This window comes from Bradysia coprophila (assembly GCF_014529535.1).
Source record: "Bradysia coprophila strain Holo2 chromosome X unlocalized genomic scaffold, BU_Bcop_v1 contig_79, whole genome shotgun sequence".
Lineage (NCBI taxonomy): Eukaryota > Metazoa > Arthropoda > Insecta > Diptera > Sciaridae > Bradysia > Bradysia coprophila.
The window spans coordinates 127,524-152,140 of NW_023503370.1; the positions used below are offsets into that span (position 1 = coordinate 127,524).

Sequence of the window (24,617 nt, forward strand, 5' to 3'; positions counted from 1 at the left end):
TTGCTAGCTGGTCTTATTAAGAACTTCAGTGAACTCAATGACTATTGTTGTCTAACAATTTTTTGGAGATCACGATGTGAGCCTAATAGATTTTCCTTTTTCATAATCTGTCGTTCAAACTAGAGATTACAGTTGTAAGATTACATGGAAAAGTTCTGACAGAAATAGGAACATAATTCTCTCATTTTTTATTTTCCATTCCTTGTCATACGGTTTCTGAATGGTGTTTGAACATGATTCAAAAGTTGTCCGTTTGTTGCTTAAAAAAATCGAATCTAACTAGTACGCATTACGCAACTGCGCTAGGTCTAAGTTTTCATGCTATACTATCAAAATGTTACACATTAAGGCACTTTCGCATGTTCCGTCAGTGAAATTGCCTAAAATCAATCGTCGAATACGTAAATAACTATTGCGGCCACTGAACAGTCATCGGTGCCATAAAACTTGAAACGAACAAAAAAAAAATGAAGTAGAAGGAGAATACAAACGCATCACTATCTCGTTTTGTCAGACGCCTCTGCGAATATTGTTCGAGTGAGATGAAGGTAAACTTACGCTAATTCGAATCGAGCGGGACCATAAGCTAATTTCATTCGCAATCGCAATTCCTCTCTGAGCGATTACACTTATTTATTTGAGAAAAATTAAAACAATTGCGATGCAGTCCTCTCTTAGTGGACTCGATTTTCGTTATAAGAGAGACATTTTTAGGCGCTTTGTCAAAGTGGTCACAGTAATTGTTGGTCTGTGAACGTCGTTGTCCCTAGACTTTAGGAAGAGTAAAAAAAAACAACAAAAAATCATCAAAGTACACGCTTGATCCAGTGAAAAAATGGCTCTGTTGAAATCAGGTGTTTGTGGGTCGGAATTTAGTTTTTCTATGGCCTTAACCGACCAAGAACAAGTCAATACGAATCAACTGCTTGTTGACCAGGTCCCTTGGAGATTCATGTTCATTCGAAAGGAGAATATACTGAATGTATGCCTCTATTGTGACTATGCGAACACAAGTGCCGATTGGTGGATCGAAGCTGAAGGACGTCTGAAAATTATTTCATTTAAAGACGATGGAATCCATGTCGAAGTTAAGGTGAAAATGGGAAAATTTATGGACGCCATCCGGATGTCACAAGTCGTTAATTGCATAGCGTACGAAGATCTTTCAGCTCCCGAAAATGAATTTATTCAAAATGGCAGAGTCGCTATACAATGTTCGATTTTTTCCAAACCGGTAATGAAAGAACCGTGTCAATTGTCCAACGTCGTGAGTTGTACGAGCCAACAGTTTACTCTCAAAGTCGAAAATGTGAGTAAAATAACGACGGTCAATTCAAAAAAGTACAAATTATGTGGAATGAATTGGTTCGCGAAGATTCAAAGAACGGGCGAAAAAATGGAAATTTACCTATCAAAAGGCGAAACAGACCAGGACTTTACTTTGACTGTCGATGTGAAATTCAAAGCAAAGCTTTTGTCATTCAGCAAGCTGATCAATCCGGTGGAAAAACATTTCAGACACCTATATTCGGTCGATTGGGCGTACAGTTATGGTTGGCCTAGTTTTGTTACCTGGAGCACACTTATGGAAGAAGATAAACAGTACGTACGAAACGACGCAGCATTTTTCGTTTTTTCAATCGATGTGGGACCACTGAAACCAATAATGTCACAACTGGCGCTCACGTTAAAAGACAAGGTATTGGTACAAGCGTGTCCAATTTGCTTTAGGCTATTCGATGGTGAAGGTGCCGCAGATATTGTCGCTACCGGTTGCGGTCATCTATTTTGTGAGCCGTGCATTGTAAAATCCATGGGAGAAAGTCCTAATTGTCCATTATGTGTCGCGTTGGTTTCGGTAACGGATTTTCGTAAAATTTATTTTTGAATGCGCATTAACATGATCACGGATTCACTTTTTCCTTTCAATTTGAATAACGATTTGATTATAATTAATGTGTCAATTGAAATAAAATTTAATTTTAGACAAAATGGCATTTCTAGATGGTCTTGAATGTTCAACTAGTAAACTTTGATTCACATTTTTTTACTATCATCAGTCGATCACTTAAAATAAGGTGAAACTACAATCCATTTTATTGGCAAATAAAAGGCTTAATGGAGATTTTTCGAGGGAATGTGCACAATGTTGTTGTCATAACCCTGTAACACCGTCAAAATCAAATAAAACAAGTCAACATTTAACACGTAATAGTAGTGTATAGTTGGGGAGATTGGACGGGTAACAATTAATTTGTACTGTTGTAAAAGAAACCTAGCTGACGCTGCGTTATCAAACACATTAATGGTCAATTAAGTACGCTTATAGTGATACATAGACGTCTGGCTTTGGCTTTAATTAAACATCTCCGTATCGACGTGTGTAAGAGAAAACATGAGATAGTAAAATTATTTTTAATAAAACCGCTATATGGCTCAAGGGGGAAACGACTCGTGAAAATCGTGGGACAACATTTACCCATTTACTCTGCATTATCTGCAGTCAGTTCGCATTCTATCCACTCATATTTCCCCAAATTTACAAAAATGTATCCGTCTGGATTTAGTCAGATTTATCTTACCCTTTGACATCACTTTGTCGAGTCGGTTACCCCTCGATATGTTTATAATCTTAGCAAGCAATCTTAGCATTTTTTTATGCTTGATGATATAAATCTTCAAGAATTAAATTTAAATCGGTTTATTGAATCCGTTGTTTATATTTCGCATAGTATTTATCAGCGAGACAACTTCGACGCGATGGTATACGTATATATAATAACGAATATATACGAATAACAAGAGCAAAAGTAAGTTTGTTTTTGTTCTTCTTTGGTATTTTTGTTTTACATCTCTCTGGCCGTGGCTTTGATTTATTGGTACCAGTTTGTAGATTTAGCAACGTTCGATAGATTTGTTCGACCTTGACCCTTTTGAAATCCGACGCCTTTGGGTATATAGAAGACAGTTTTGTGGGTGTATGCCGTTGGCACCCTTCAGTTTCGGACTGGTTGAATAAAGCTCAAAATCATAATGTTATAGATCGAAGTAAAGGCGTTCAGACAGATGCTCATCTGGGAGAAAAACGAAACGTGCTTCACCAATGGAGCCGGCTTAAGAGGCACCGGTACTTAGGGGTCATTCAAATAGTGCGCACGCACTTAAGGGGGGAGGGGGGTTGTTAAAAGCGTGCAGAAAAGTGCGCAGGGGAGGGGGGAGTTAGCTAAAAGCGTGCGCACTCACCTGGGCCCAAAACTTTTAAACTGGGAATGTACCAAAAACCTACTAGAACTATCACTTTGCTCAAGAAACTCTCTAGTCGGTCATTGTATATTCTCAAAAAGACAATCAGAATAGCCAAACGCATGTGGAATTACTTCTTCAGCGAATGACAGATTTCCTGTATTGGGCGATTTCTTGAGCCAAGCGCTGTAAAATAGTTATTTAACATAAATTAGATACGGTGTTATGTTCATAGTAAGACCGACATATGCGATATTTTAATTCAAGATAGACAAAGGTAAGTGCTATTATACTTTGGCTATTGGCTTTGGTCTCACGTTACAAAAGAAAATTGTATTTTCAAGGTCGAACACTTCGTCGAAGCATTGATTCCAAACACCTTCTCTACACAATTTGTATAAGAATGAAGTCATCTGGATGGAACCAAAGATCTTCTCCACACAGTTTTGTAGAAGGACAAAGTCATCTGTATTTAATTAAACACCTGCTCTACACAATTTTGTAGTAAAATCTTTCTACAAATTGTGCAGAAAAGGTGTTTGTGTCAACGCAAGTGACTTCGTCCGTGTACAAAATTGTGTAGAGAATGGTTATCCAAGTGACCTCATCCTGACACAAATTTGGTTGGGAATTGCGTTGGAATCAATGCTTCGACGAAGTGATATATATAAACGTATAGTTCGACCTTGGAAATACATTTTTCTTTTGTAACATGCGAATAGCCAATAAAAGATTATCCGCACGTCTTATTAAAGAGTGACTATTCGCACGTCTTATTAAAGAGTGACTATTCGCACTTTAATAGCATTTTCGATAGACAAAATTCCATTACCACAAAAACGAACAATTTTTGGAATACAAATGTTTTTCGGAAACGTGCGCACTTTTGAGGGGAGGGGTTTTGAAAAACGTGCGAAAGCGTGCAGAGGGGGAGGGGGGTATCAAAAATGCCCAGGAAACTGCGTGCGCACTATTTGAATGACCCCTTAGCTAAAATTGTAGCCTACATTTGTGTGCCTCATATTTCATTTTTGATGATATCTTTCCATCAGAATCCTTTTTCAAAAATGTACGACCGCAATTCCGACAACGAATGTGTTAGCTTTCAACAGAAAATACATTTGGTTCTAGTCGTTTGACCAGATCTGAGAAAAGTGAACAGTTTAACGAAATTTTCATTAAAAAAAAATCACGTTTCTCAGAGCCGGTCAAACTGCTCCAACCAAATATTTTTTCTGCCGAAAGCTACCACATTCGAAATTTTTCAAAAAGGATTCTGATGGAAGGATATCATCAAAAGTAAACTAAAATCCAGTATTTAAAAATAGCCTTAATGTATGCTTTTCAGCAAAGCACCGATGCCTCTTAATTTTTTTCCTAACGATACGTCGATCACAAAATTGTCGAAAAATCGGAAAAATCCCTTCGACATGTTCCCATAAAAAATGTAGAATTGTCTTGTAAGGTAGAGATTATTTCCGGGAGCACAATTTCACATGTTTTCCTAATTTTTCTCACATTTGTCCATGTCCATGTTTTCACAAAACGTTTTTTGGGGAAAACTTAAGAAAATTTTGGAAAGATTGCGAAAATGTTTTCTCAAAAATAGACCCTGTGATACTTGTGAATTTTACTCGATCACAAAATTGAAAATTGCTATCATTCGTCAACACATAAAAAATATAGTTTAACCTATTCCAAGCTATGTGCAGCACGAACTAGGAAGGTGTCAACGACATACACCTCAATTTCGTATATGGTGTGATGTGTTATCTCTGATTTTCAAGTATTTTCTTGCTTACATTATGCTGTCTAGATGATCTTTTAAATGGAAGGAAGCCATATTAATGCTAACTAGTCATAACAACTTACGCAAGATAAATAAATGTTATGAATAGTAATCAAAAAACTAACGAACATTTTAATGAAATACAGTGTGTTCAAACTAAATTCGAACACCGTAAGATTTTTTAGAGTTTCTAAAGTCATTAATGTCAAATAGCAAAAATGCGTCCGTTTCAGCCTTTTTCTCAGGCGCACTTTTTATTTTGAATTTGAATTTTTCATATTTTTCAATTTTTCGTTGTTTTGCTACAGAAAGTGTTCAATTTTAGGTTTTATTATTTTATTTTATAATTTGGAGGCTCAATACTGTAATTTACGTCCGGGCAAATAAAAGAATCAATAGAAATAAGTAACTTTTTTTAAAAGTTTTATCAGATTTTTGTCGTATAGTGGCCGACTTTTAATTTTTTGGTATAGTGGCCGCGCGACTTTCAATTTTGTGGACTATTTCGATTCAGCTGTTTGACAGTCTGGTCCATGTAAACAGGGAAGGTCAGTTAATTTTATAATCAGTTGTAGATGAAAGTAGCAACAGTGGTTTGTTTATTATCGTTAACAATACGACTAAAGATAGTGTATTCGTTGTTTTTAGAAGATATTTTTTTGCATGGAAAATATGTTTCGCATGGATAGCATGCTTCAGATGGAAAACATATTTCAGATGGGAAACATATTTCAGATAGAAAACATGTTTCACATAGGAAACATATTTCAGATATTAAACAAATTTCAGATGGAAAGAATGTTTCAAATTGAAAACATGTTCCAAATGGAGAACATGTTTCAAACGGAAAACATTTTTCTGATAGTAAACATATTTCCAATAGAAAAATATTTTAGGTAGAAAACATGTTTCAGATAAGAACATGTTTTAGATAAGGAACATGTTTCAGGCAAGGAACATGTTTCAGATAAGTAACATGTTGCAAATGGAAAACATGTTTAAAATGTCAAACATTTTTCAGGTATAAAACATGTTTCAGATTCGAAACATGCTTCTGATGGGAAACATATTTCAGATAGAAAGCATGTTTCAAATGGGAAACATGGTTCAGATAAGAAATGTGTTTCACATGGAAAAACATGTTCTGTGTGGAAAACATGTTTTGTGTCGAAATAGTATATTATCAGACGGAGAAAAAGTGCGATGAAGTCGAAAATGACATGAGTGGGTACGAAAATTGATGTCACTGGAAACGAAAAGTGATGCCACTGTAACGAAAAGTAGAAGAAAAGGTGAGAGAAAAAGTTGTTGTTTTGGCTCTCTACCTGGTGAGGGAATGTGAAGTTTTTTTCCGCCTGAATGAAAACTTTTTTTCTAATTTGAGCTGAATATTGGAACTTCATAAAGTACTTCATAAAACTTCGAACAGTTCTTTTTGTCTCTTTTACACATGTTTTTTCTTACAAATTACGGCATATTGGCTCTTCCTTTTCCTTTGAATTTCGATGAATCTGGAGCTTTTGTTTCATAACCCAGCTTTAGGCATTTCGTCAGAAAATTTTCGAATGTTTATATTAACCTTTACGAAGATTTTTTTATGCGATATTCCAAAGTATTAGCATCTAAATTATTCTAATAAGACTTTCCTCTTCGTCTAAAATGATTTTAGTTTTAGTTGAAACAAATGTCAGAGTTTACCGCCATTGATAAACTTACCTTTCGCGATTAAATTTAATTCAAGAAACTTCTAAGCTAGGCTTTGATTTTCTTCCATAAATGGTCTCAATAGAAGCCACACACACTGAACGGTCCTTTATAGTCCGTAGAATAAGAATGTGTGTACTTAGTATTGAATCGACAAATGTGTCGTAAATTCTTTGAATTACCAAATCTGAAAAATTTTAATCAGTAGGGTAAAGGTTAGTCATGCTTCTATACATTGACGCTGCCTTGTAACGTGTGTATAACCTTGAAAATGTCAATAAATGTTACGCGTTACCGAAGAACTATACTAATACTATTCATCTATGAAAAATTTACGACAAAAATCTGATAAAACTTCAAAATAAGTTATTTATATTAATTCTGTTATTCGCACAGTCTCAAATTAGAGTATCGAACCTCCAAATTATAAAATAAAATATTAAAACCGGAAATTAAACACTTTGCAAAACAAAAAAAAAATTAAAATGACGAAAAATTCAAATTCAAAATAAAAAGTGCGCCTGCGAGAAAGTGTGAAACGGACGCATCTTCTGTTATAGGCCGATGCCATGAAATCGATGACTTTTAAAACTCTAAAATATCTCAAATGTGTTCCGAAAGAAAAAAAACGGACTGTAAGTGTGATAGTTTACCGTAATGAAGTCGAATGGTATAGCCGAATTATTCCTTCGGACTCTAAGTACTGTAAGACATCACTTCTTTATATTTCTGTGCACTTTGTTAAATCAAAATCCTTCACAGAATTTTCATACAGTTCTACAACTATTTTCATGAGCATAACTGGCAACAGCTGGTCAATATTGCTAGTTATACATATGGAAATTATTTTAGAACTGTTACGTACTTTCGCTATCGCGGATCGTAGTCTTATCGTAAGGAATGCAAAAGATGGGATATGAAATGTTCAATATTCATGAGTAAGTGTTTCGGTGTTGTACGACCGAAGGTTACAATCAAGCTTTTAGCCTGTTCCATTTCGAGAAACTGTTATCTCTGTGTGGTGAATTAGTCTGATGCAACAACTGTATGTATAGAGAAAATGAATGTAAATTACAATTCATCGTCATAATGCACGTATAAGTACTGTCGAATAGAATTTCCATATTTTGTTGTTGTTTTTTTGAAAATCTAATTTGTTTTTATGCTTTAAATTATTTAATATCTGATTCGATGATGCTAAGGTAATAAATTTAATTACTTGAATCTGTTTTCTTTCAAAGACTTATCTCCTTCACTATTTCTTCGTATTCTCTTTTTTTCTGCTTTTAATAAACAACATTTTGTTTTTGTTACAAATTTAGGAACGTAGTTATACCATTTTCCATGTTACACCGTACACAGCTGACTCATTTACTTCATTATTTTTCCCCTGAACACACTTACAAACACATTAATAAAATTTAAAAAAAATTGAAATTATTTTTCCATTACATTAAAATGGAGATGATAATTTTGCGCACAAAAAAAGCAAAGCTTAGATTTGATTATGTAAATTAGGTCATGGGTGCAACGACTATATTCAACGAAAAACAAGTTTAAATTAACTTTTCCACTCACATCAAACGATATTTAAAAGTATTTTGATTGCTAATCCTTCTGGGTATTCATGTGAAAATGTATACAAAGAAAGCTCTGTGTAATACGTCTCTTGTCACAATGCATCATCAACGTATACAAAAACTAATTAAATTTTGTTAGGGAACGAAAAATGGATTAAAATCTTTGCACAACTTTTGATAGTAAATGAAACTTTAAATGCACTGCGAATTTATTGTAATTGTGCAAATACATCATTATCTGTACCGAAACGAGCGGTATTTCGTCTTACTAAATTGTTGATTCAATTCGTCGATGGATATGTAAAGTACTACTGTATAGTGGCACTTGTCGTATGAATAGAATGTTTCGATATACCAGATACTCATCACATACACGTCCTACTTAAATACTTTAGAATCGCTCCCTTTCAAGCACTTCGTGAAGAGTTTGGTACCATCTAGTCAAAGTAAAATTTCAAGAACGTGTCTGTTCGTTGTGAACCTATAAGTCAAAGTAATTAGAAACGACTTTGTTAAGATCTCAACCGGCTTATGAGAGACTTCAGTCTTAACACAATATCTAATTGCTGTATTCGTGTCAACGATACACCAAAATGAAAATGCATCTCTCGTGCTCTACCAAACAATAATTTATGCACTTAGTTTATGAATGTCTTTGAATTAAGTTCGTGTGGTGACAAATTCTTCGAATTAAGTTCGTAAGTCCGTGTGGTGACAGTGTCTTCGAATTAAGTTCGTAGGTCGGTGTGGTGACAGTTTGCACTGTAAGTCATTAACAGCTGAAAACTTTCGTGAGGAGGAAGGGTAAATATTTTAAATAGAAAAAACGTTCTATTGAAAACATGGGTGAGATCGGCCAGCAACAAATCATGTTAAAATGTTTAAAACGTTCGTTTTGTTCAGTAAAATGAAAATAGTTCGTAGACTCTACGACGTAGAGGGTGACATTCTTCGAATATGAAAACAAATGGTACTACCGACTATATGCCTGTAACAGGAATAGACAGCAGACCAAATTTTTGTAGTAAATTGAATTATTTTTCTTGGTAACGAGCGTTAGTTTTTTTTCTATTTACCTGTTGCATGTGATGTTTGCACTTGGTATAAGGAACGAATCAGAGGTTTTTCTTGTTGGCTAAATTGTCACGTTAAAAGAAAACTGCCGGAACATCTTACAAATATTGTTACATAAATTACCATAAACGTTTCATGAAAAACATCTGTTCCAAGACAGTTTTCATAAATAATCCAGCAGAAAACATAAGTGCATCACACCAAAGCTAACATTATTTTTCTCTTAAACCTTCGTCATGTCATTTGCTATCTCTCGTATTTTCTGTAAATTTTTTAAACGCGCAACAGGTATAACAGTGATGAGGACAAAAGAAGGAAATTTCATCATTAATTTAACTAGTGCCGTAAAAGCTCTGCCATACTAACGTATTCAATGATGATGAAGGATTCGTACAGCTCGTCGAAAACTGTTTGATTTTAATGAATAAAAATGACCTAGTGGCAATTTCTGTGATAAAATTTCTTTTACACCGCAACATCACTTCTCATTGTCACATATCACTGTCGATTCGTTTTTCAAAGACGAGATGACGCCGAAAGTAAATTAATTAAAAACAGACCCGTCTCCACACTCTGCTTAAAACTTTTTTCCATTGAGCTTTAATACTAAACTGTTTTAAACAAATAAGTCGTGCAAATTCTCGTAAAATATTTTTTTTAGTATTCTTTACTCAAGAATCTTTTGAAATGAAGCTTGGTAACAGCAGTAAATATACGGATAACTGGGTTTCTAGGTCAGGGTGAATGGGATATTTTGGTGTGATGTTATTTCTTTTGTATCTGCTGTATGTTATTTTGCGTTGAACACACATGGAAAACTGCACTATTTCTAATTGTTAAAATAACGAAAAGAGTGGAGAACGTTGAGAGTGTGTGACACAATATGTGCTTGGAATGCTGACTTAATTTGCTTTGGGATAACATTGTGAAATCGTTTGACAGTGTTGACATTCAAACCATGTAGCAAGATATCACATTTAAAAACCTGCATATCTTCCGCCAAAAAAATCGTTATCCTTGTATAGTTAGATGAAGGTTTCAGAGCCGGAAAGATGCTGGATGACTGCATTACAAATACACCAGTCATGGGAATGTGTAGACAATTGCATTAGTCTGTCGTATTATGTAGTTTTCATGGTTGTTTCAGCTCGATTTATTGTGGATAGAAGTGGAAATATTTATTTGTGAGTAAATAATTACATTTTATTTGGGTTATACGACGTATGCACTCAATGGCGTAATGGTTAACGCGTCTGCTTATCACCACGAAATTGAGTTACGAGCGTGAGACTACTCAAAAATCAACCGCAGACAGAATTAAACCGATTGTCAGATTTGTAAATAAGACAACACTGATTGAATTGGTTCAAGTCAAGTCATGTTCAGTGTCAATTCGGTAATCGGTTCCTACTACTTTCGCTTCTTAAAGAGAAGAACCATATAATAAGCAGTAAAACTAGTACGAATAATGGTCTAGCCCCAATTTGTTAAGACACTTTTGAAGGTAATAGTTTTCTAACTGGTCAATAATTAAAACCTTTTAGAAACGGCAGATAATCTGTTACTCCTTTTGTAAACTGTTTGAAATAAAATCTTTTACTTCATTTGTTAACAGCAAGTCATCCGTTTCTAAGAGAATATTTTTTCTGCTATTATGATATTTTTTGCATTTATTGAATTCATTTTGAGCGTATTTATGAGTATGGAAGTAGAAACACTTCAAAGGCGATTAAAAATAGAGAGAAATATATTTTTGTGATTCCCATCTGATCTACGCACGCACTAGGTGTATGGGCTCGTTAGGACCTAATTGCAAAAACAATTTGCTACGAAACACACAGTTTTTTACCCTTCATATACTATCGTTTCTTTTTAAATTTCACCAAACGTGGTATTGAACTGTGCCCTGCCCAGTATTAAAACATCTAGTAAAGCTGGCTATCAAATCCAAAAATCAATTTTATTTAAAAAACAAAAAAAACTGTATCCATCTATGGTATGGAGCAGAAAACGATCACTCTGTATCTCTGAACTGGCACACAATGTAACCAAGAATGTTTGTACTCATTTTCGTATTTGTGCACAAATAAAACTTTTGTTTTTATTTCATCTGACTAGACGTTGGTATTACTACACGTCGTTGCTTTATTTTTTCCATTTACTATCATTATCATCGTTCTAAAACGATTTCCATTGAAATAAAAGTGAATTATTCACACAATTTTTCTTAAACTCTATGTGTTTACTCATCATCACTTTTCAAAAACACACCATTGTGTTGATCTTTAAAGATGATGATGCATGTGTAGTGTGTACACCGCGCAGTCCATTATATAATATTGAGTATTTTCTGTATATAAAAGCGAATTAGTGTTTCATAATCAAAACTGTTCTACAACCTTTAATCAGTGACACCGTCAACGTTACAAAACTTAATTTAATTTGGTGCAAGATTTTCTAATTGCATTCTGCAGTATGATGCAGTCGACTCAACAGTCGCTGAAACGTTTGTTTCACCAAGCGAACGGCAAAATGATGTGCGGTATCAAAAGATAATGAAATTTATTTGGTAAACGAATTAGTGGTCGGATTCAAAAAGTTATTGTTCCCATTAAGACGATTTTTCACGGTTCAATGATAATTGAACGTATGCAGTTTTTCAGACGTATTCTGGATATGAGCTTGTAAGCTGTATAAATGTGATAGATACATAGGTTGTGTGTGACAACATTCTTCGCTTATTTGTTTTCGTCTCGGCTTTTTTTTTTCTCTTTGTAATCTCCTTTCAGTTTTGAGCTGGAAAAATACACTACGAAGCAACACAAAGCTTTCATTTTGTTTGTTTTTTTTTTATATTTTGAAAGTCTCTTTTTCACAAATGAAGTAAATTTTTCTGTGGATAATTTTTCTCATTTTCTTGTATCTATTGTATGTATAAACACAAAATGCCATGTGATTGGAATTAAACATACCGACAAATTATCTCAAGAGTAAATATTAAAATTGTGTTGTCATTACCTCACAATGATGCGAAAATAGCAAACACGTGCTACGTTTTGCTGAAGATCTTTATAGAAAAAAAATGTCTTGTTTATTATCCGTGATCCATTTAAATTATGGTTGAAATTGTTACAAGACGATTGAAATTGTTGCTTATTGTATATTTATGCTTGAAAGCTGGGGAAATGTAATTTAAATAAAGAACTCCGGCGTATATATTCCAAATATTTGAATTATTATATTGCTTGATAGTGAAAAGTGTTATAGTCGCCAATAAATATTAATTTGAACTTGGATTTGCCAACTTGGCGATCGTTTTCAATTTTTTTTTTCTTTTAGAGTATTTCTTCACATGGACCGGATAGTCACGAAAATCGACATTTTCGAATTTAATTTCAAACGGAAGATGTAGGCGTGCGGTCCTTATCAATTCGCAGATCTTAGTTCAGTTGATCATAATTGAACATTCAAACAGAAAACATTTAATAGAGCGACATTCATCTTACGTTGCCTTGGTCGAAACGCAAGAAAGAAATTCTTACGATTTCATGAGTCTACTACACTGACAAAAAAGTTTCGAAAAACTCACCTGTAGCAGGTTACTTTGTCTCCAGGTAATCTACAATATCTGCCGCAGCATTATTTTTTGCATGTGGCGCTACAGCTGTGGCAGCTATTGTAGATTACCTGGAGACAAAGTTACTCGCAACAGCTGAGTTTTTCGAAACTTTTTTTTTTAGTGTAGTGGATCAACCCCGCTTCGCTCGGTACTACTATGATTTCAAAATATTCAAATATTTTTCTCTAAAAAATGTTCATGCGTTACAAAAATGTTTCCCGTTTAATGAATGTATCCACTAAGCAAACGGACAAATAACGTATTACATGGATACAAAATTCGCAGCGTCCGCGTCCTTCCAAACGTTCACTCAATACTTAGTTGGACAAGTTTCAAGTCTTCATTCAAGTAAACATTAAATTATAGACAGAATACGACTAGTCATGGATTGAATTCGGTACCGCCGGTTGCTGGTTATTTTATTTTCTTGCAAAGTGTATTGATTTTTATGAAGAAGGAGTCCTAAAGGGTTTTAAAGACAACAAAATAACATAAGCAATTTGTTTGTAACTTGTGTTGTTGCTTCCCTCGCCTTCGACTTGAGCATAACGCAATACTTGGCAACATACAAAGTTCCAAACAAGCACATTATCTAATATTCCATCACTTGGATTGGATTTGGTTTCATTGAATTTTGAGTTCCCGCTTCAATATATGCTTCTATAGCAAACCAATGTCGGTTTATCGGCTATTCGACTCATAACATGTTAAGCACCAACACTTCAACTCTATTAACCGAAAAACATACTCTGTAATTTGTTTTTTTGACATACGTAACTTATCGTAATTCGAACAATTGCAACCGCTATACATCGTCAATCATTCTAACCTTCGTATATTCTTACTAGCAAGAGATCGTAAATAAAAATATAAATGTCGTAACCGATAAGAAGGAGTGTCTTCAAGTCAAACAATAGAGTAAAGTAAATGTTTTACGTCGATCTATCAAAATCAAATGCACCTAAAATAGCTACTTTTGTGACATAAGATTAAAAAAACATGTTTGTTGTGATACAGATTCACGTGATTATGACTTACACGATCTGATGTTGTTGTTCTTTTTTAAGTTTATTTATTTACGATTAGCAACAGAAGAAAAAATCTAATTTTTTTAGTTGGTTTTTGTGTTTAATTTTCGTCATTTCTTCAGTGATTATTTCGAAATATTTCTCTTCTTTTGTGCACATTTATATACTTATTCTGGTGGTTATTATTCTCTATTCACTGCACAACCATTCATAAGAAGAAGTTTATTTCTGCCTTCACGTTTTAATACGAAAACAGTTTGACATTTAAGGATTGTTCACATGATTAAATTTTAATTGCTGAACAACAAAACTTTCTTTTAACGTATTTAGATGGGTGTGTATGTGCTTAATGTCGAGATCTGGCATCGGAAGTTAAATTGAAAGCGTTTCGTTCGTACGAGAAATAGAACTCTTTAAGACAAAGTTTCCAGATGTTTGAAGAGTGTAAAAGATTGTCTAATGAATTAATCAGCTAACTGCTTAACAGAAGGATGAGATAGCGCTAAAGCTTTTTTTTTTGAGTTTTGTTTCGAGAACATTTAACTGTTTGAACGGATTCAAACACATCGTTAATATAAATAAAATTGAGTTAGGCGTTCCGTAAGAATTTTGTCTGGGTGGTAAAATAGAATTTTATCTAACAATGACTATAAAGAGCCTTGTGGTGTAATAGATGTGAAATTCTATTGGATGTAGGATATTATGTAGGGAAACAATTGGTGTATTTACGTGCACAAAAGTCAAAGCAGTGTGAAATGAACTTTCATACATGGGTATGGGTAACTCCAGGGTTAGTTGCGTTACAAATTTCGTCATTTCTGAAGCATAAAGTGAGCAGTGTCGGCTATATTTTGCGGTACCAAATCGGTCTATAAATTTTCTAATACCCAGGAGACCCAGTGCTTTCATGCCAACAAGAATTCTAATTTTTAGCCTGTGAAGTGTGACTTGTCGATCGGCGGTTAGTTGCTTTTCACCAAATTAAACTGATTTCTGTAAACCTTTTTTTCACTGAAAGCTATGGTTTAAGCACAATATGAGGTTGGTAGCCCAAAATTTGTGGGAGTTATGTCTATAAAAGTGATATTTTTCGGTGGTTATTAATAGCCAGAATTTTTTTTTTTTTTGAAATTGGTGGTTGTTGCCCCACAGAAAATGTTGATTTGACTCAAAACCGTTTAAAAAAAATTGTTACAAAATTTTTCGAGGTAACCTCGACGAGTCAAAATTCAACACTCACCCAATCAACCTGATCAAGCCAAAGTTATTTTTCACGTGAAATCATATGCTGTAGCTTTCGAATGACACCGATCTTCAGTTTTTATTTGAGAAAATGTAATTTTGGCAACGTTTGGGTCGAGGTGATTTCACCTTACTTCGAAGCAGAATGAACCTAAAATCTTCTAAAAATTTAATTTCGTGTCATTTGATGCAAATGTGGAATTATAGCGTTCGGTTCAACAGGGAAACAAGTTTACAGAAATCATTTGAGATTTATTGAGAATATCTTGGAAAGTCGAATACAAACAAACACTTTTTGGTCATATCTCCCCGAAACGTTATGCTAATGACCTCATTGGTGGCAAAGTACGCGTCTTGTCGATAGCTTTCAGCTATAAAAAAAAGTTTAGTGAAATCGTTTCAGGTTTCGTGGAATAAACTATAATTTTCAAAAATTTGCTAAAACGAAGAAAAAAATTTTATGATGGAATCTCCCCGACCTAATGTGTGGCGACGCGTCTGGTCAACAGCTTTCCAGGAAAAAAAAGTTTACTGAAATCGGTTTTCATTTGGTGAAAATATTTCGAAAAGTCTCAAATTAGCTGGCATTACCCAAATATTCATTTACTTTTACACACTTGTGCGTGAAAGTGACGTTCGAAAATTGAGGTTATTTTTTTTTACATATAATTTTGTTCCCAACTTGTGCCTTTAGGCATTATGTTATGAAAATAGGTATTAATCTGTTACAGACTGAAGCATATGACCAGTAATATTATCGTGTCTATTACTTTCATCGATCCAAGTATTTTTAATCGGTCGATTTCAAATCTTGTACTTCAATTTTTTAACATGTATATTACTATATAAATGACCATATTACCCAAAGCTTGTCATTATGTTTGTCGTCGTTATCAATAACAGATGAATAGACGTAGTGACAGATCAAAGATACACGCTTTCTTTTGCCCACTTTCAAGATGACTCCGTACCTTAAAGATTCGCACTAATTGTTAGCGTTAATTTGTGTTAATCTGCGTTCGAATAGATTTATCTTTACGACATATTATGTATCACATCACAATAATTTATTTTTCTCGATCCTCGAACGTCTCCAGTAAGTTTAGAATAAGAAAATCACAGCTAATGTAGCGGCAGAGAATGTTTTTACTAAAAAAAAAAATTGTCTTCCCTCGAACCAACATTAACATTACCCGTTTTGTTTGTTATTCCTTGAAGTGTCTTTTTTCTGGAAAGAAACACAAAATTTTTGAAGAACATTCAGAGCTCATTGACACTTTCTCTCGTACTCATAAGTTTCAAAAATACGTTTTCTCATTAATTTGACGATAAATTTTCTTTGTTAAGCAACAAACACTTCTATCCCTCCATTTAATCGAAGAAGAAGAGAAAAGAAAATACATCAAAATAGATGGAAAATGGAACGTAGTACATAACCGCCCTGCCTGTCTATATTATATTCCAAAAGTTTTGTGTCAATAATAAAACATGTCACGTTAAAATATACCAATTGGTGGTGAACAAAATGTTTTTTTTTGTAAGTCATATATGTATGAACCGTATTTATAGAAGAGACAAACAGTTGGAAGAACTATTCCCGGGCAAAGTGAAATACCGTAAGATGTTCGAACACTTTTCGTCTGACAAAACTATAGCTATAACTTCATTAGATTCTACAGAAACTTGTATAGTAGTTTACGTCTAGTTTTCCGTGATGCCTTTTCTATCATGTAAACCGAATTAAGTGTTTATTTGACCATCACCGATATCGTACAATTGAGTGTTTTTTTTTCGTTGTCTTTATAGTTTTGCTTTTAGCAGATGGATAAAATGAAATTGTTGATTCAAGCAAGCTAAATTTACTGCTCGAACACCATTGTAGTTCAATGGAACAATAATTGACTTACGTCTCATGTTCCAAGCTATTTCAGCACCCGTTCAAATGATCAAGCGAGGTGGAAATCAGAAGACCCGCATGCACTCTATACAACCACCAAAAAGATAAACACTCTCAAAATTTGGTTCTGCATCATCAACCCAATTTCCAATTGTATAGAATCAAAGGGCCCCCATTGTTGTTTTCATTAAAAAGCTTTAAATCATGATAGCGTCAAAATGTTGGCGCAATATGTTTCACAAACCGAGGCCCGAATATTTTGTTTCTATTTTCGAGGCACAGTGCTGTAAAATTTTAATGGAAAAGATATTGAAGCAAAATGATAAGATCATAATTTTGATAATAGTATTAAACAATGTGCAGATATGGTGCCTATTTGCATAGACAATACGCTGTTAATAACACAGTGACGAGATTAAATTACTATAATAAACCAAAAGCATTCTTTTCCGTACAAACATGCACCAAATATAATCTCGAAATGGTTAAAAATAGCGAAAAGCTTTTAAATTTACGCTCGGCGATATTAAATTTTAATTCCGGTTTATTTTTATAATCAAACGAGTGCGCCTCCATTCAAACTAGAAATATATAACATTGTGCATTGTGCGTGTATAAACAGTAGGCACCAACTTATGTACATTATATAGGGACGAGCGGATAATTTTGCCAATTAGTAAATTGGGTCGTGTGTTTTGTTGTCTTACCTTGTAATTAATACAAAATGAACTCATTGTTTCAACCATATGTGCTTGCATTGTACGCTTGATTCCTGGCCGTTTTCAGTTTTATTAGAACAATATTTGAAATATTAAATCAGAAATAGAAAATTCCATACAGAAATTGAATAAACAATTGTAGGTTTCATTGGATGCTGCGAAAGTAATTCACTACATGACGTAAAGCGAGTCTCCGAGTTGTTTCGGAACTAAAGAAATCCGTATCAGCATCCACTAACCGTTTGTGACACATTTTTCGCAATAGCTCATTTCTTTCTGCACTGATAAATTGAATAGCTCTTCGTTCAATTTATTTGGACTAACCCTTTCAACGCTGTCAAAATCCGGGTGACTTTATAGCTTTACAGTAACATCGCAGCTGGTCCGGTTAACTGACCGGGTATGGAAATAATGTGTTCTTCCAGGTGAATGAGAATTCGCTCGTAACCAAAAAATGTAAAACGGACTTTCCGGTCGATATATTTCATAGTGGTTTGTTTGGCGAACGCCACATTTCCCGATAACCAAATTTTTGGCGAAAATATTTCCCAGTAACGAAGTTTTACCAGAATACCTCATTCTTTCCTTGCCCGACTGACATCTATTAAATTAATCAGCCCCGACGGAAATTGGGCCCATAAATTTAGCTGTTAAATAACCTTGACTGAAATCGTGAAGTGTTCCTCCACAGTTCAAATTAGATCTTCCTCTGAGCTATATAGTCCAGGTAGGACTATATCAACTAAGTTTTCGTCTGAAAATGTGAGTGCCGGTAAGCATTGAAACATAATCGGTTAAAATAAGGGAAGTGATGGGAAGTTACACTAAAATAGTAGTTTTAATGGGTTTTTTCAGAAAAGTGTTTAATTTTTTACAAAAATTCAGAATATCTAAGGCTTTCAAATACGCGACCTATTTATCGTGAGTTTAAGATATAAAAAACGGGGTAATTGTACAATGTCCGATTTATTAGTTATTAACGATATCAATCATTGTGTCTTAAGGTTGTGCACGTGCACGCCTAGTCAATTTAAAACGAATTGCGATAGTTCGACCGATTTTTTTTTATAAATAGGACGAGCCTCATATACTATTTTCGAAGGTCTGTTGGTAGATGTTGTTAGAGGGTGGATATGAAAGAGGTTATAATATACAGTTATGTTTTAACGAATTTATCTGTCGAGAGATATTAACTTACTGATGCATCACTTATCATCTGTTGTGGCAATTTAGTTTTGGGTCATGGGATTTCTTCGAAATGGACTACATCGACATGAATTTCAGATCTGTTTGTTGATCGTTCAGATTCGATCCACTTCTTTAGTCTCGGTAAACAATTAGCAAGTAAGTTTTTCGCCTGAACAAATTATCATTTTTATTGAGTGTAACGGCTCTGAAAATAATTTTATTCCAAGGCATTAACCCCGATAAACTGTTTCATATGCCATTATCGACAGTTTGATAATAGTTTCACAGTTCCACCCATGGCCTTATAGATTATCGTAGACTCTCTCTGTGTGTGTGTGTGTGTTTTTTCCTGCAAAACAATTTTTATATTCACTTCACACGAAATATGAATAATAATTCATCTCATTAGAATTTTACACGTTCGGAGCCTCTAATATGTTTTGCATTTTTGATATAGTTTTCAGCATTTAGGTTTCATCCAAAGTATATAAAACAAACAAAATTGTGAAAAGTTAAAGGAAAAAAGTGCAAATTCCAATTATTATTCAGTCGAGACGTTAAATATTAGATTACTCGTCAAATTAATTTTTCACAATTTTTTTTAATGTGGGGTAAGGCTTGTCTTGTTACACTTGAAATTTAAAATTGAACTAGTCCTTTGCAGTTATTTTTTTTAAATTGCAAATGAATTTACCCCAAAAATTAAATTACATTGGCCCATCAGAGGCGAATTTTTTGTCGAGTCGAGTATCTTCATTTATTCGCTTATTGAATCGCGAATCGCTTATTGCTATAGTATCATCTGCGGAACATCAAGAACAACTTACAAAATAAACGTAAAATCCACAATATTTATTGAACCCAAATTGTAATTTCAAAATTCAAAACGCAAAACATTAAAGCTTACACGTCTATACGTTCTCATGGTATATGCGTCACGAATAATTTTCTTTTCCCAAATAACAATTTCATAAATTCAACGAAAATATCTTTTTCATCAATTGACCAAGTTGATAAACCTTTAAACGAGATTAATAAAATGAAAATTCGATTTTCTGCTGTATACGATTATCATAGACAGATGTGTGTTGTGTATATAAAATCCACGACTATATCCACTTTTCCTTTTCGGACGACGCTGTATCCGAATATTAACACAATGAAATTCTAAAAATATACATAGCCACAAGCAGAAATAGATTAAGGACAAAAATAGAGCTTTCCTCTCTGTCTCTTGTACTTCTCTCGATCCCCATAACACAATATAAGTATTAAGGTAATTGACCAGACAGAATATATAAAAATGTTTTCTATTTATTAAACTGAAATGTCTGAAAACCATTCTACAAACGAACCATATATATATAATAATCCCGAGCCCGATCTCATCAAAGCGAACAAGTCATCAATAAATTAACATTCCTAATCCCATTTCAAGCACACAATAATGGAATACGAAAATATTTGCACCGAACTTTAATTGCAAAGAGGAAGATTGTCCTTTTTTTTGGTCGGTGGTGCTGCTTAATTAATGTGTTTTGGTGTTAATTTCATTGGAAGTTGATAAAAAGTTTAATTTTTTTTTTCTTCTCTGTCTCGTCATTTTACAGTCACAACGAGAATCAATGAGCTTCACCACAATGCCTCCCGGCGTACTGGCAAACAGTCGTCATGTGTCGGAAGAAGACATTCAAATAGCACTGGCTCCTTACATCCAAACATATTTATCGCAAACCGGACGGAGACATTCATGTTGCAGTGTTATGCTACCTGTGGCATTTGAACGGGCTGCCTCAAAGTCATGGTTGGATCCATGTTTCGATTCGGCTGTGTTGGAGGGACAGTATCAAGCTAGCGTTTTTCCGCAAATTCGGTTAAGATTTCGGTGAGTTTACTGCGATTTATTTATTTATTTGTCAAATTGGTTCGACAATCCGTGGCATTTTATTTTTTTCAAATGTACATGCCCACTTTTATGTTGCCATAGACTTCAGGATATGTGTGGTGTACGGAGAAATGACAAAAAAAAATTGTTCGGACTTGTCATCTTTTAAAGCTTTTTGTTGTTGTTGCGACTAGAATATTCCTTTAGTGTATAACTTGGGCTGTATTCAACTCGATAAACATAATCACGTCCCTGAATATGTTTATTTTGTATAATTTAAGCGACGAGTGTACATTATACGTGCTGGATGATGTATAGTGGGTAGGCGAATTTCGTAGAACGTAGGTATACGGGGTGTTTGCACGTATATTTGTAATTTTTATATTTTTTTTTTTACTTTGTGCTCTGCGTTCTTCCGACATTTTGATGTTTTGCTTTTCTTGCGGTAGATTTTCCCACCTTCTTGTTGATTGGTATACGTTGGGCCGATTTTTGAAAGTGAAAACATGAAATTAGGAAGTGAAACACATTATTCATTTTTCACATTCGAGCTGGCACTTAGTTTGGGAGAGTTTTTTTTCCTACTCAAGAGCCATTAATTCGATGGGAGCCATTTAAAATATGTAAATTTAATTGTATCGCAGAAGTGCGGCTATTACTTATATAAGTTTCTCCAATGTCTGCGAAAAATGGGAAATTTATTTTAAATATTTTCTCGACCATCGATTTACGTTGGCTTGTTTACAATCCCGAGAAATATATTCATGGCGCAATTTCGCAAATTTATTCATATATATCTTTGAAGCTATCGACGAGTCGAAAGGTATGTGGAGATTGAAGAAACAAATATGTTCCTGTGAACCACTCAGTTTTTTATACTTTTTGGATTACATCAGTTATCCGTACCGGTTCGTTTTGGCTTGTTTGTCTTTAGTTTCTCTCTGTTTTCCGAAGTTTAAATTCATTGAGAATGCGATCGAAACAAAAGCGAATTCTTTCTGACTAAGTTTAAATTTTGTTGATATATTGAACGAATGCAAAGTGAATTGATAGATTGATGCTGTACTGTCCTGACAATTTAATTTCATTTTCGGATGAAAAGTAGAGGTGTACAGACCGACATTTTTTTTTTCTCAATCCTAACTTAAACCCTGCTAGCCATTCTTCTTTAAATATGGGTTTTCAAATACCAACCAATAATAACCCGAATGAATTTCGAGAGCTAACCGAGTGTCTCTTCAAATGGAAAATGTGAGGAAAATCCCATTTCCTGAGAACCAGCACTAGCGTCAGCCAGTGCTTGTGAAACAGTGAGGACTTAAGACTTACGTTGGAATTGGTAGAGGGACAAATTACAAGATTCACAGTGTAGAAATTATGGCTCTCGACAATTTCTTTATTGAGCAATAGTAGTTAAAAGTAAAAATTTCAACATTTTAAAAGACTGATATCTCCTTTGCGAAGCAACCGCGAAAGCCTTTGAATGGTGATCAAAGGCTTCCTCTGTTGCTTCGTAAAGGAGATATCTCCTTTGCGAAGCAACCGAGAAAACCTTTGAATGGTGATAAAAAGCTTCCTCTGTTGCTTCGTAAGGGAGATATCAGTCTTTTAAAATGTTGAAATTTTTACTTTTAACTACTATTGCTCAATAAAGAAATTGTCGAGAGCCATAATTTTTACACTGTGAATCTTATAATTTGTCCCTCTACCAATTCCAACGTAAGTCTTAAGTCCTCACTGTTTCACAAGCACTGGCTGACGCTGGTTCTCAAGAATAGCTCAGGGGATTTCGCTAAAACGTGTTTACTTGAGCAGCACTTCCCTCCCCCAACTCACTTATGAAAAAAACCTGGATGTAAACTTACTCGTTTATTTAAATTTTTAATCCTCACCGTGGACTGTGACTTCAACGATTTATTGTAGTTTCTACATGTAATCGAAAAATAATTGAATGCCGAAACGAGACGTGTCACATAAGCGAATTATTAAAAAAATGAATTTTTTTTTATTTAGCTCCGTTTCAAGTAGGCTGCTGAATAATGTCAGTAAAAGTGTTTTTATAGTTTAAAACAAATAAAAACCTAATGAAAACGAAAGTAAATGCGTAAATGTGTAAATGCTAGAAACAAGTAATATCTGTGCACAATAGCCCATATTACTGGCATAAAATACACACGGTTTGGCTACATATACAAGCTTCAGTAATGTAACAACGGTTCGAAATTAGATCTGAAATTAAAATGTCCACGGTAGCTCAATTGGTTAGAGCAACACCCCGGCAAGGTGGAGATTTTGGGTTCGGGTCCAAGTTCGGTGCCACGGCACCAAAATTTTATTTCAGATTTAATTTCATTGATTCAACTTCTCTCATAATTTCACTTCAAATTCTAAGTTCTAGATTATTTCAGTCACTATTACTGATAAAAAATATTCGAAAGTAAATGAATAAAATTCCATTCTTCTTATAATTCGCTAATATGACACGTACCGTTTAACTAATTCATATGTGGTATCAGATTAAGCATTTTCCTTGAATTTTACAGTCATATCATTTGAAATTAGTTGAAGTTGCATATATTATGTCAATTTGTAATCAGTCTACATTAATAAAACAGAAGTTCAATTAATTTTTTATGAAATGGTTTCATATTCAAAGACGAACAATAAAACCAACTTAACTCATTTTATCATTCATGGTTATTATACAATTTACGTCTAAAAAAAGCATTGAACTAACCGCAATTTCGTAGTTCCAATTTCCAATATTGTATTTGTGAAGAAAAAAAATTTGCTTGGAAGCATCTTGTTCAGCATCTGTAATTGATCTCGGTTTCGGTATCTGTTTTTGTGCTGCTCTGAAGGTCAACCACAAAATTTCATTGCTTGTAATTGTGTGCATTTTTACACCCGTATTCATGGGCACAATTTTGCATAACACCTGTGACGCTGGTCGCATTACAAAAACATAGCTAACGCCGACCCGTACGAAACTCCTATTCGTATCAAGAGCCTTTAATGTGAAACTCTTCATTTCTCTTACTTCATTTTCTTCTCTGCTGAAAAACTATTCTCCCTTTAAAATCAGTTACATTATCCACTCTTTGCCTTGTTATCATATACAACTAAATTGCCGGAGGCAATATAGACAGCCCCGTACGAAGTCAAATTTCACTATAAATAAACATTTCACAGATAAATATATGCTATTATATAGCTCTATATGCCTGTATATAGCTCAATATAGCTGTATATAGGTATATATAGATGTCCATATATGGAATCCCTGAAACCCCACACACATAACTAATTATTTCCATGTTAACAGAAACTATCTAAGTACAAATTTTCCCACTTTATATCGTTTTTACTAAAATCCAATACGGCCGCCGGCAGCCATTTTGTTAGGAGACCGGAAATAGTACCGACGCTTTACATTCGTTAATACCTTTCAAACAAAAAAAAAATTCATGAAATTCGGTCAAAATTTACTCGAGATATTCTCAAAATACACCACGTTCACTGTACTTCCGAGTAGCCAGATAAGAGCTCACTTCAAGAGTCCTAGCTCACGCTCCGGAGAACATAATTTCATGAACTTTTTTTTCCCTGATTGGTACGGTCAATACCTATCTAATAAAGTGAAAACAGA

General features: G+C 34.2%; 1 protein-coding gene and 1 long non-coding RNA gene across 6 annotated transcripts in view; one reads left to right on the forward strand and one right to left on the reverse strand.

Annotated features, from left to right (window-relative positions):
- Positions 1–24,617, forward strand: part of LOC119070332 (adenylate cyclase type 9) — an 85,404-nt gene that overhangs the window by 44,423 nt on the left and 16,364 nt on the right. For 4 of the 5 annotated variants that reach the window (XM_037174604.1, XM_037174603.1, XM_037174605.1 and 1 more), the window contains one exon: positions 20,694–20,968. In XM_037174604.1, coding sequence (XP_037030499.1) covers positions 20,694–20,968 — 275 coding nt within the window. Of the gene's footprint in view, positions 1–12,494; positions 12,510–19,391; positions 19,398–20,693; positions 20,969–24,617 lie in introns of those variants that run through there. The other variant, XM_037174606.1, reaches the window with a different exon arrangement.
- On the reverse strand, positions 15,703–23,273 carry LOC119070334. Its single transcript, XR_005086502.1, has 3 exons — positions 23,162–23,273; positions 22,605–22,606; positions 15,703–15,717 (listed from the first exon to the last, which is right to left on the reverse strand). It is a non-coding gene; the product is annotated as an uncharacterized LOC119070334 (long non-coding RNA).